This window comes from Seriola aureovittata, chromosome 16 (genome assembly GCF_021018895.1).
Source record: "Seriola aureovittata isolate HTS-2021-v1 ecotype China chromosome 16, ASM2101889v1, whole genome shotgun sequence".
Classification (NCBI taxonomy): Eukaryota; Metazoa; Chordata; class Actinopteri; order Carangiformes; family Carangidae; genus Seriola; species Seriola aureovittata.
The window spans coordinates 19,116,569-19,129,325 of NC_079379.1; the positions used below are offsets into that span (position 1 = coordinate 19,116,569).

Below are 12,757 nucleotides of genomic sequence, written 5' to 3' on the forward strand. Positions count from 1 at the left end.
AGAGACATACAGATTAAAAGCAGAGGATAAAGTGGGAGGTAGAAGTGGATAAAATGAACTGAAAATGGCCTTGAGGCAGGATTAGCATTAATGCACCTCTTTTTTGTTAAACAGGTTGTCCTTAAACCCTTTCACATCCGTCTCTCTGTGCCACTCTAGTCAGGTGACTCATAGCTCTCAAGCCGTTAATATTCCAGATGTTCAAATAACGCCAAATGGGATAATGAACAGTGAACTCAGACAGAGGGTGAGAGAGAGCAAGGGCAAAGGAGGCTGCTATGGCGAAAAGAGCAACCAATGCAATTACTCCTGTCCATTTGCCATTAGAATGGCATCTCTAGCACAGACTGTGTGTCCTTTGTGTTTGTACCTCTTTCAACAGTCAGCAGTTACCCTTTTCTCTTGCCAAGGAGTTCTGAAAAAAAACTTTTAAATGACTTTGACCAAGAATTTAGAAAAGGTGAAGAGAAGAACAGGACTGCATCTCCCAAAGCTAGGTGCACATGATGTGGAGTCAACAGGCTGAGTCACTGGTTCAGGGTTTTTTTTTTTTTTCTTTCTTGTACAGACCCTTGAGTCACTTGTATTAATATTTTTTTTTTTTTACAGCAAAGTTGAATGTTCATCTTCTGCTGCAGTTAAACTCACTGCTTATCTTTGAGCAAAAATGTTTAAGGCCTTAGAAACATCACAGACTTATATCATGATTGGCACTGATGTCAGTCTGCAGCGCTATGAGAAAAAAGGAGACATCAGCTGCCATTGCCAGGGCCAAGGAGAGAAGATATAAGATTTAAGTTTTCTTAGAATCATTCGCTTGTTTTCTCCCTTGATAACTCAGTGGCCACTGCCTTTTAACAAGTGAAACTATCAATTAGTCCAGTTTATTTGCAAAAGACATATGGTAGTCAAGATTTGTAACTTACACACTGATATCTTATGGTGGTTGTCTTTGCTAGGCAACATCTTCACACCTCGGGACTTTAGCTCAGTCATCTTCTTCACTGTAGAGGAAAGCAGAGCAGAGAGACGTGCAGGGTATTAGACAAGAGAAAGTGCCATAGCGACACCCACACATACATTCCCATACATTAAGATTACATTGAAAAAAAGAGCTCAGTAATATGCAATTTCCTTGCATTCTTGTGAAATGAAGAGTGAAGGGAACAACTTTATTATTTGATTATTAGGATTAGAAGGCAGAGTATGTAAGGAGCAAAATCACTCATTTCAGTCCAATAAAGAATATGGAGTTTAAATTACCGAGATTCCTGATAATGGCGGAAAAAATAAAAAAAAACAATGTCATCGCTGCCTGCAAAGTAAGAGGTTCATCTAAATGCATATTTATTCACCAAATTCAAAAACACCATCAGCATTATCTGTGCACCCCTTCACACTCACCCTATTTAATTACTTTGATGGTTCCTGACAATGGAACTTTACTTGTTTTGCACAAATGTGTTTTGATCCTTTACTTAGTTGCATCTGCATTGTAATTCAAAACTAATATGAGTCATGTGTCAAAAAAGTCTGTTTATTGTGTGTCTGGAAGAAAGATCACAATGAATAACCTCTTTTCAGATTGTTTACCCTGATTACAAAAAGGAGGGGGAAAAAAATCCCCTAGTAAAGAACCTAAGCTGTTAGGTGCAGGGGTTGACTGGGTGGGGGTTGGTTTCTGTGCCATATACAATGAAGGACACTGAAGAAGAAAAGATACAAAGCTAATGAAGATATTCAATCAGCATTCATTTCATCACTGCAACATGCTGCTGCTGTGGATTCATGGGAACTCTCATGATGAGAATGGCTGGTGGGGGTGGGGGCTAGTGGGGGGGTGGTTGAGATGGAGTCAGTGCTTAATCTAATTAAAGTATTAGTCTCCTGTTTCTCTCTGATCTTCTAAACATATTTATCGAACATTGAACCTGTAATCCCATAGGCTCGCCGCCTTTTCCTTTGCATATTCTTCATCCCTCTCTCTCTCTCTCTCTTTATTTTTTCTCTCCTCTTTTTGTCTCGCCATTGCCTCTGAGATTCCCAGCAGCTGGCTAGAGGTGAGATCCTTAGAGATCACCTTTATTTTGTGGATGAACTAATCCTTTTTCCCTGCTCATCCATTCAGAGAGTTGACCCCTGAACCCTCTAAGAGTAATGGGACGGGAAATGGATGCACAGCAGAGAGAGGCTTTTCCACATGCCTGTGTGTTATATATATTATGTGACACTCCAATAAAGAGTCTGCAAATCTTGTTTTTCTGAAAGCAATCACAACTATTGTGCCAAAATAGTAACATAATTTCTCTTGCTGCCAGTACAATTTCAAAACTTGCAAAATCTTAAATTATGATAGAGAGTGATCATTTATGGATATGTCAGCTCATTTGCACTAGAAACAAGATGAATGATGCCAGTCTACCTCACAGATGTTTTTTTTATTGAATTTGAGAAGATATTGATGGTTTTTCTGTTCGGGTCTCACACTTCATTCCCTTAAAAGCAAGAATGTGCTGAAGAGATTTCATGGCCATCTTTTTCTTGGATCATGAGATACATTTTGTACAAAGTTCGGGTTTTGGCCTGAGGGCGGCATAAGAGGAAAGCTCATGGAGTTTTGTTGATATCTTTGCTATTAGGGGCTGTTGATGACTAGATTTTGTTATTTCTTGCAAACATATGGATATTATATTATGATTTTGGCATTCGAGATTTCCAAACTTTGCTGATCCTTCTGAGAAAAGTTAAACCTGCCACACAACGAAGTTGAGGTTGTGATCTGAAGGTGGTCAATCATAAATGATTCAAACTATGAAAACATCTCATTTTCTTACCTTGGTACTGGGCGCTGAAACCTCTCAACTTGTGGTTGCCATCAGAGGTAAAGTGCAGTCGAAGCCAGTTCTTGCTGCTAATGATGGGTGAGGGAAGGTTGGGGCCAGTGAACCTGTAGACACAGAGACAGAGAGAAGAGCGCCTTACATTATTAGCATATTAGCATATGAGCGTTTTAAAATGCAAATACAAAGGTAGCGGATTGCGAATTGATGTAAGGTTTAGCATAGCATGTACACTCATAAATGATTTCAGGTTAAGGTTACGTTTCCATTAATATCTGTAGCAGCTTTATCAGCACTGATACACATGGACTCAGCTAATGAATCTGTTTCAGGTCATTTCAAAGTCATCATAGATATTTCATTTAGTTTAGTTATTCAAGGCATGAAATGTTTACCCCATAAGATATGAGTACAAAATGTTACTGTGTTAGATATATTTAACTGTATGAATTACTGTAATTGATGCACACGTTATTTCTTATGTGAAAATAAATATATAGAAATTAACTTCTCTATCATCTGTTATTTACTCTATCATTTGCTACTGCAAGAAAGTAGCTCTGCTTGTGCTTCTGTTTTGTAACATAACCCAATTATGCAATCCATCATGATTTCCAATAAAGTCAAGTCCAATGGCAGACAATATATTGTAGAGGCTGGCAGAACCTGCCAGTCTTTCTGGTGATTGTCCTGTTTGTTTATGATAATTATACTAATGTTTAAAAATTAATGTGGCCGCGACTTAGAGATGTTAAAATGCTGCACCTTTGAGATCTATTAAAGGGAGGGTCTAACACTCAAGGGGAATTGTAATGTTAACGACTCTTAACCAAACTGTAGCCCAATAAAAATAATGGGACCAGGAAAGACCAGCTTTGGCATTTGCAGAGAAAGGACACTCCATTTATTGCTTTGCAAAAGGCAATAGTGAATTATACTTCACAAACACTTACAGTGCCTCCTGATCTGTATGCTAATGAGGGCAGTTGCTTACCAGGCATCTCTCCAGTTGTTAAAGGCAAAGTCATTTCGGGACACATCATGTTTTATCTCGAAACACACTAACACAAGCGTGTGCACGTACATGCACGCACGTGCGCCTGCACACACACGCACGCACGCATGCACGCACACACTAACACTTGGGACAGTATGTGCACCTATACCCTCATGCACACATTCATATAAGTTGCATTCATACCAATTCCCCAACAGTAAATTACATTTCCCCAACTGTGTCCACCTCATCTCCCCTACCTACATATCTGCTTCACCCTAGAGAGTAGACGCAAACTAAGGTACACCTCCACCCAACCCTCAGTGACACCACTGGAAAAAAAGCCAAAGAGATCGGAAAGTGAATTTTGATTAAATAATTAACAACAGAGAAAAAGACTGAGAAAGGTAGGAGACATTTTTTAAGATAATAACTAGTCTTCTTTGAATGCAAAAATATTTTTGTGAACTTGTGTCACAGGGGCAAAAGAACAAAACAGCTGTAAACATACAGCTCCAACCAACAACAGACAGGGATCTACCATGAAGAGATACATGACTGACTGCAATGTAGAGCTCTCTTAGGATCAATTAAAAGCACGTAGGTTTCTGGATGTAGACAGAATCTGTTTTTTTTGTTTGTTTGTTTTTTAATGAAAACAGACATTCCTTCATTTATAAAATAAGCCACACTGTTCAGTAGTTCAATTTATTAAGCTGAACACAGACTCACGTCTAGGGTTTCAGGAAGAGCCAGAGAGTTTTAGGAGGCATAGTAGGACAAACCACAGGCGAGAAAAAAGACAATGAGAAAATGAGGAAGAAATATGGCGTATCAAAATGTCAGTGATTTGGCTTTTTCAGCCACACTGCAAGCAGACAAATGGAGCAGAATGTAGAAAAGTAATTATGTCACTGATGAAACCTTTAATTATTTCTCCTCTCTCCCATGACTGCTTTCAGCGTGTAGCTTGTGTGGCTTCCATCCCCTCACTTGTAGGTCAGTGAAGTCAATGACCTCAACCCTTGGTTGAGAGATTTCCATTGAAACAAGCTTCACTAATCAAACAGTTCGATTCTCAAAAGGTTAAGGTCAGGGTCGAGAGCACGGTTGGGGTTGACCACATTTCCTAACCAGATGAATGAGCTCCTTTTAATACAACCTCAGAGGCCTTCATAAAAAGCACTGTGTGTTTGGAGCGGGTAAAGATGTGTGTGTAAAATTGAGTGTTGACCAGAGTGAGTGTGAAACGTGCGTTTAAGTATGTACATTCCACAACACCCCTGCTCGAGCAACTGCACTACCCAGTGGCTATATTGCTGTAAATACTAACCCCTGAGTTCATCTTGTATTTGCTCTACACAACCTACTTTTGCTGCTTCTGATAATGCAAAAAAACTCCAAACACCAAATGATTTAACATGAGATATACCAACCCTCAGCTAGGTGTTTAAAGCAATAAAATTAAAGGTTTTCTTCAAATAGCTTTAGGTATAATTAGAACGGTTGTGTATAAATAATGGTAAAGAATCAAAAACAAAACATAAAGTATATTCCTTATACTCTCTTGAATGCCTTTCAAACAGGGCCAGTTACTGCACCATATATTCTAAACTCTCTAAAGACAAAAAATAGAAGTAAATATCCCACATCAATTCATTAACACACGCTCTTTGTCTTTGTTGGCGCTGGGTTTCTTTCTTCTTTTATTTTTAAACATGGGAATAATTAAGGTATTTATCTGATCAGATTATTATTTTTGTCCTTCCTTTCAGTGTGGCCTGGAGGCTACATGGCATAATGAAAATAAGGCAGAAATGTGAAGCCATGCTGTGTGACACTGGCCTTGATTTACAACGGCAAGTGCAAGACTGATAAAGTGAGTCAGCATGCCTCAGGGGGATGTTTTATCACTTAACAGAAGGAGGGGGCTCATGTAGGGTCTGGCACATGTCCGTTTGGAGTGATACTAGTCGGACAGAGAGCGCCAGAATCACCTCTGGCTCTAAGTACATGGCTGGGACCTGCCACAGCTCAATATACTTGGTAGCAAAGCTTGTGCCAATGGATTACAGTATATGACCCCCCCCCCCCCCCCCCCCCCCCCACCCCCACCCCTGATGCACATACAAAGGCCCCCAAACACCAGAGCCAACTGCTCTTTTCACTTGTGTTGAGTTACTCCCCTTTTCACCATGGGGACAAATGAAAGCGGCCTTTTGAATTAAAGCGTAATTTGAGCTGGAATCAACTTTCATTAACACGCTACAATAAAGCTAAAGACTGACTTCAGATTCTGATAACTGTGGCAGTGGCAGAGGATCAGAACTGATGGATATGCCATTAAGGATTAGGCGATTAATAAATATGGGATAAGGGATGAAAAGACCACCATAAATATCATTTTGACCCAATGTCACCTCTGCCTTTCCCCATTTCATGGTCCACCCCGAGTTTTTTGCTCTGAACATTAAAGTTTTGGGCTGAAAGTGGCCAAGGGGAGCAACAGAAAAACTCCTGAGCAGGCTGATGGAGGTCTGCTGAAGGGTGTTGTAGCTACCTCTACAGTTCCTTTTCACCTCACCCCCTCGCTCTCGCTCGCTCTATCGCCGACCATATTAGATTTTTTGCAGAATTGTCTTGAGAGTGCGGTGCTAAATCAGTTTCCATTTCCAGGCCCCAAAGCTCCACAGACTGAGTCAAACTTTTGATGATTGTCCAAGAAATGTATTTTGGGCAAAGGCAAGGTGATGGAGGCAGGCAGTGGTGTTCTTGACTGAGGGGGCTGAGCTTTGAACCACACTCTGACACACACACGCACAGATGGGCTTCAATGCAGCTCTTTTATTCAAACTGCATGATACCAACACTGATAAAAAAGTCTGAAATGGTAACACAACCTTTACAAGCAACATCTGATTTGGGTGTATCTGAAGTCTGTTTCTTTTCCTGTCTTTTCATTTTCAAATTGTGATCGATGGTCTTAGAAATAGGCAAGACTAGTCCAAATCCATTTTACGTAACACAAGCATAGAGATACCTTCCATACTGATGTGAGGCGACTCATTAAATTGTTAATGCCTTTTAGGATTTAGAACAAAGGTCGTCTTCATCAGGCAATTCAGCAACCTTTCCTCAGTGGAATCAGCCTTTTTTCCGCTTTATATTCATCGTTTCATGTCTTCTGTTTTCTGTTCAAGGGGTAAGGTGTCAAATTACTCTATGCATAATCAGTCATGGGTGGAGTTTGGGTGTCAAAGGTGGCTAACTCCGCATTAGGATCAAGCGCATTAAATCACAAATTCATTCATCTGTTGACCATATACAGTATGTGTTCATGTTTTGGTGTTTGCACGCGTGCGGTGGAGAGAGGGCCGATACTCGGGGAAGAACATCTCTGTTAATTGCAGCTACTTAAGCAGATCAATCAGAGCTCTGCTCAGTATGCAGGTCCTGGTGCTTACAGCAGACCACGGGTCACTGTGACTTTAAAGCCAAAAGTTTTAGCATTTTAATGAGGCTATGTGAATTATAGCACAAGCAAGCCTATCCAGATGTACATGCAGACACGCATACATCACCACTAGCAAATATCCACGGTAAAAAAGCGGATACGGATATCAACACACACACACACACACACACACACACACACACACACCTTTCTCAGGTAAAACTAATCAGTGTGGAAGACCCCTTAAGTCCAGAATGGCAATATTAAGGCACTGGCAGTGGAGCTGTAGCTGTGACCTTCAGATGTAACTGAGACCAGACATACACTGGGGGTTTAAATGAACTACCAGACCCCCCCTGCTCCTAACAACATAGACATAGAACCGATTCATTTCTTCAAACAACAACCACCCAGGCAGTAAAAACCATCAACCTTACACTGTAAGTTAAGGCCAAAGTATTAAGAGAGGCCTTCAGGGCAGATATGTCTCCTGAGTCTGTGCTGCACTGGGCCGAAACTCTGAGTGCAAAAAACAAGGCACTGCAGAGGCAGTTGAAAACCACCACTGGCCAAGCCAGTAAGACTGCAGAGCCATCAGAGCCAACGTGCCTACTCCTCCCTTAAACTCCCTGGTCCAACAGAGCCTAAATGTCTGTTCTTCCTCTCTCAGCCCGTCATGTTTTATTCATGCACAGACCTCTGGCCCCATCAGAAAGCCTTGTTAAATCATCTGAGGGATTCCTTTCTTCCTCTTCCCACAACTCATTTTCTGCCCTCACAGAACATATAATATGGACACTGATTGAAAGAAATTTCCTTTTGGGAAGAACAATGAACCTGCCTTCATCTTGGCTCCTGTTCCCTTCTTTTTCTTTTTTTTTGAAATCTTTTTTTTAATTTTTTCACATTTCCTCAAGCCTACCTAGAAGCTTCCTGCAAATCCACTTTTTGTCTTTAGATCATTTTGAAAACAATGGAGATCCCATTGATGGTCAATCCCACCTTAAACTTGGGGATAACCATGGGTACAACTGCCACTCGAACAAACATTTTGCCATTCATAACCAGTTGTCAGCTACATGTTAGCTCCTCGGATTGCTTTTTCACAGACAGGAAACATGAAAGTAATGGTGCTTTGATTGATGATGTACTCTTCCGATTTTAATACCTATGCAAACGAAACTAAACTTATATAGGATACTCTGCGATGCTGTTTCATTGTCACCAAAGAGAAATGTATAGTAGCCACACAAGAAAAAGTCTATATGCTGAGAGAAGTGTGAAGTTTCCTCACTATGACATGAAATAGACATCAAACAATGTTTAATTTCTGTCAGGGATATCAGCATAGTTTGGGTCATGGCAATCATCTGTTAAATTAACAGTGACAGTAGAAAGACTGTCTGATGGCTGAAGAACAGGTTCAAGTCACGGCAGCTGCAATAGTTCTGGATGGTGCCGATGAATATAAAAGTGAATTTCTAAGGTCGATGTGGATTGCATTAATTACACCCTACATTATGTATATGAAACTCAGAATATATCAAAGGTTATCCAATAAAAATAGTTTTTCCTATCATTTAGTGATGGAGTTTTACTTGCACCTCACAGTTTGCATCCCTGGCTACACCCACAGCTCATGCTGTTGTATGAGCCCTGGAGTTTGTTTTGCTTTGATTTTGTTCAGTCACAACCTGTCAGATCATACACTCTTACAATTTCGAGCACATATTTATACCAGTCCATTCTCCAAAAAAAGTGGCCCGCCAGAAGAGGAGGGTGACCCCATTAATTCATCCACTGAAGTCAATTTTGAGAGAATCTGTCTACAGAGTTAATCAGGTTCCTGCATCCTGACCTTCAGGAGATGTTTTGCAAATAGGCATATAGACAAGCGGAGCAGAGACATAAACTCAAGTTGCTTAATTCTTGGAAGTAAAGAATTTAGTGCCACTTGTTCCACAATTGATCCCAGCATCAGTGTGATTTATTACTCTTGCTCAAAAAGTCAAGGTAGATGTAAGCAAAGTCACAAAGAGCAAAGCAACAGGACTGAACTGCTAATGAATAGAACAATATAGTGAAGGAACCATACAGAGCCTCGTGACTGAGAATGTTTGCCTTCAACAAAATGACCCACACAGGCGCAAATTACTTGTCTGACTGAAGTTGAAGCAAAATACACACACAGGCGTTTTCTAACTAGTGGCTATTCTCTCCATTCTTTCCCCTCTGTTTAATTCCTGTCAAACACAGCTGACACGTTTCACCATCATCGAAGGTTGATGAAGACACACACGGACTGTGCACACACCATCAATCACATCGCACTACTCAAAACAATATCTGTGCAGTTCTCGATGGGTGTAATCGTCTGCGGGCAGTATTGGATCCGTGGTTAACGGGAGAAAAACAAATGAGTTTCCAAGGTCACTCTTAAAAGCGGCAGTGATAATTGAGCTCTCCCTGTAGATATATCAAACACAACAATAAATGAAACGCCAATAATATCCTAGGGCCGATTACAGGAACACCATCCTTTTCTTCTACAGGAGGTTTGGGGAGATAGAAAGAAGTAAGACAGGCAAAAGCCACCGACGCAGTGTGATGAAAAAAAAAGCCATTTAGAGAACACTTGAGTATTATTTTAAACAAATAACCCTCAAGGCTGAAACGTGTACTGGCTACATTTAGTACGTACAATCCTAAGATCGTACTTCTCATTACCATCAATCCTCACTGAATGATTCGGAAGAGTGTCACTTCCATAGTTCAGCTAGTTACCTTTTCTCCCTCTACCGAGCAAGCCATGCTCTATAATTGATCTTTTATTTGCCTGTGAGCAAAGTCTAGGCGACAATGACACACAGAAACCAATCCCAATGACTGCAATACAAGCACTGAAAATACATGCTTCCTCCAAAGAAACCAAAAAGAGTAAAACATTTCCAATATGAATCCTATTTGGCCACAGCCTGATACAGCTCATATTGTGCTATGGAACTCTATTGTCATCCAAAAACTGTTAAAAACACATGAAAGTGCGATTCTGTTAAAGGTGTCTTGTCTATGGCATTTGTCTTTTATGATACTACCACTAGAGGTTACCAAAGTGCACTATATGTGATGTGTAGGATAGGACTGATTTATATCAGTAGTATTTTTTATTAGATATTTCCTATTGTTGTATTCATCCGTTTGTTAAAGGAACAGTTTGACATTTTGGGAAATATGCCTCTTCACTTTCTTGCTGAGAGCTCCAGCACCACTCTCGAATTGCTACGATAAATACAGTATGAAGCTACTGCCCAAAGCCTTTTAGCTTAGCTTAGCATTAAGCAGGGAAAAAGGAATAGATAAATTGCCTGGGTTACAAAATCCATGTACAAGCACCTTTAACCTCCTAGGACCTGGCGTCCACATATGTGGACCTCACATTTTGGGTTCTCTAGACCACAATACTAACTTTTTCTCAACAAGGGCCTGGTGACCACATATGAGGATATTATACTGCCACTCAGTAATCGAAATTTAAAACTAATGTCCTCATATGTGGACATTTTTTTTCTCAGGTCCCAATCAGCATAAATAGCAAAGAGAAATTAAAAATGCACGCCACGCAAGAGTTCGGGTCTTAGGAGGTTAAAGCTCATCAGTTAACACATTACATCTTGTTTGTTCAATCCTTATAAAGCAAAGTGTGAAAACGACAAGTCGAGGTCCCAGAGGTTAGTGGAATGATCTTTTTTCACCTGTTTTAATAATACGATTCAATATCAGATGAACTGTCCGTTTAAGATGGACATTCATGATACGGTGGACAATTACTCTCTCCCTTCCCTTCCTCATGTCTCTCTGTCTCACTCTTTGTCTCCCCTTATGGTTTGTGTATATGAGCTGTTCCGTTTTTCAAAGTGAGTCTGAGATGACGCAGTATGCAAGGAGACAGGTGAAACCATGCTAATGATATTGAACCTGGCAACACTGTCAAATCCCCCAAACAGAGCCGGCACATTGTATTCCCCTGATACCAGCGCATCCTGAAATAACTACATCATTGTGTTAGGAGAGAAGGATCTGTGGGGTTTTGCATTTATTTCTGTTTGTATTTATTTGAATTTGTGCATGCTTGCATATGCTTCAACATTTAGCATGTCCTCACCAGGCTGAAAATCATATATGCACAATACAGCACTCAAGAAGGATCATTCCTGTTCTCATTCCATTCCTCTTTTTGTAATCATCACTATCTACGAATTTTCCCCTGTATTGCTGATTTACGTTATTACTGTATCTCTTTTACATATGCGCACCAGAGATGAGTGCTGTCAGTTTCAGGAAATGCCCAATAAATGCATCATTTTATTATTTTTTTTTTGGGTCATGTGGACATTAAATTCATGCATGATTTAACATCAGCCCATTAGCAACAGCAACTTACTGGCAATCATAAAACTAAATGGCATATAAACCTATGTTGCTATACAATCTGCTCCTGTGCACTTTTTATAATGAAGGCCCTGAAAAGTGCAGAGTCAGAATTTTCCCTTTAAAACAATAAGCCCCAAGGCTCCCACGTATTAAAGGGTAGTACAGTACATAAAGGTCGACATAAAGTATAAAGCAAGCTAATTAACTACAAGTGGGAAAAATATACAAAGTAATAACGACAATTAAAATCCATCTACGTTTATTTTGAAGGGCTATTTGAGAGGAATTCCAAAGCTGTGGGGATTTTTTTCTCATCATTTAAAGGTTATTCTTTTATTTTACCTGTTCTTAGTAAACACCACCATAAACAAATCCTGACACACCAGTCTGCTTGAATCAGTACAAAATAAGAAAATAGTGTAGGAGACGATTAATGATAGGGAGACATTTTTACCACACCAAAGTGGTTGGGAAAAAAAACATCCACCACGTCTATACTTGTACATCATTTTTGGGTTCAATGGCTACTACCCACACACTTCAGTTTTACTATAAATCACCCGCTTCAATATACAACTGCTATTTCAGCTCTTATATGGCCTACAATGGTTTCCTTATCTTTCAGTATTGTTAGTTATCATTGATTTCTTACTCAATTCCCACTGTGCTGCTTTTTCTGGCATCTTTTCAGATAAACTCTGAAGAGTCTCTCTGTACAGAAATAAATAAGACTAAAACTATTTTCATGCCTCCGCTGAGCTGTTGATAGCACCAACATGGCCACGTTGTCATTTTAGTCAAGTCCATTTTGTTATGCTTGCACTTGTTCCAGTAACCAAATGCTCCCCCTTTACATCAAGGTGGGAGGAGTGGAGCAGCTCAGGTTGTGATTATGCAGTTTTCAAAACCTTTTTGGCAAGAAACTGTGCTCACATTACCACCTACTCAGACCACTTATAATCTTAAAAGTAAGCACATATAAAGCAATTTATGAGGCTTTCATTGGTGAAAGGCAAAAGGTGACCTCACAAAAAG

At 40.0% G+C, this 12,757-nt stretch overlaps 1 protein-coding gene across 1 annotated transcript in view; it reads right to left on the reverse strand.

Moving 5' to 3' along the window:
* The window catches only part of csmd2 (CUB and Sushi multiple domains 2), a 227,600-nt gene that overhangs the window by 125,364 nt on the left and 89,479 nt on the right, over nt 1–12,757 (reverse strand). The window contains exons 6-7 of the mRNA XM_056398872.1: nt 2,835–2,947; nt 927–1,004 (exon numbers count right to left, since the gene is read on the reverse strand). Coding sequence (XP_056254847.1) covers nt 927–1,004; nt 2,835–2,947 — 191 coding nt within the window. The remainder of the gene's footprint in view (nt 1–926; nt 1,005–2,834; nt 2,948–12,757) is intronic.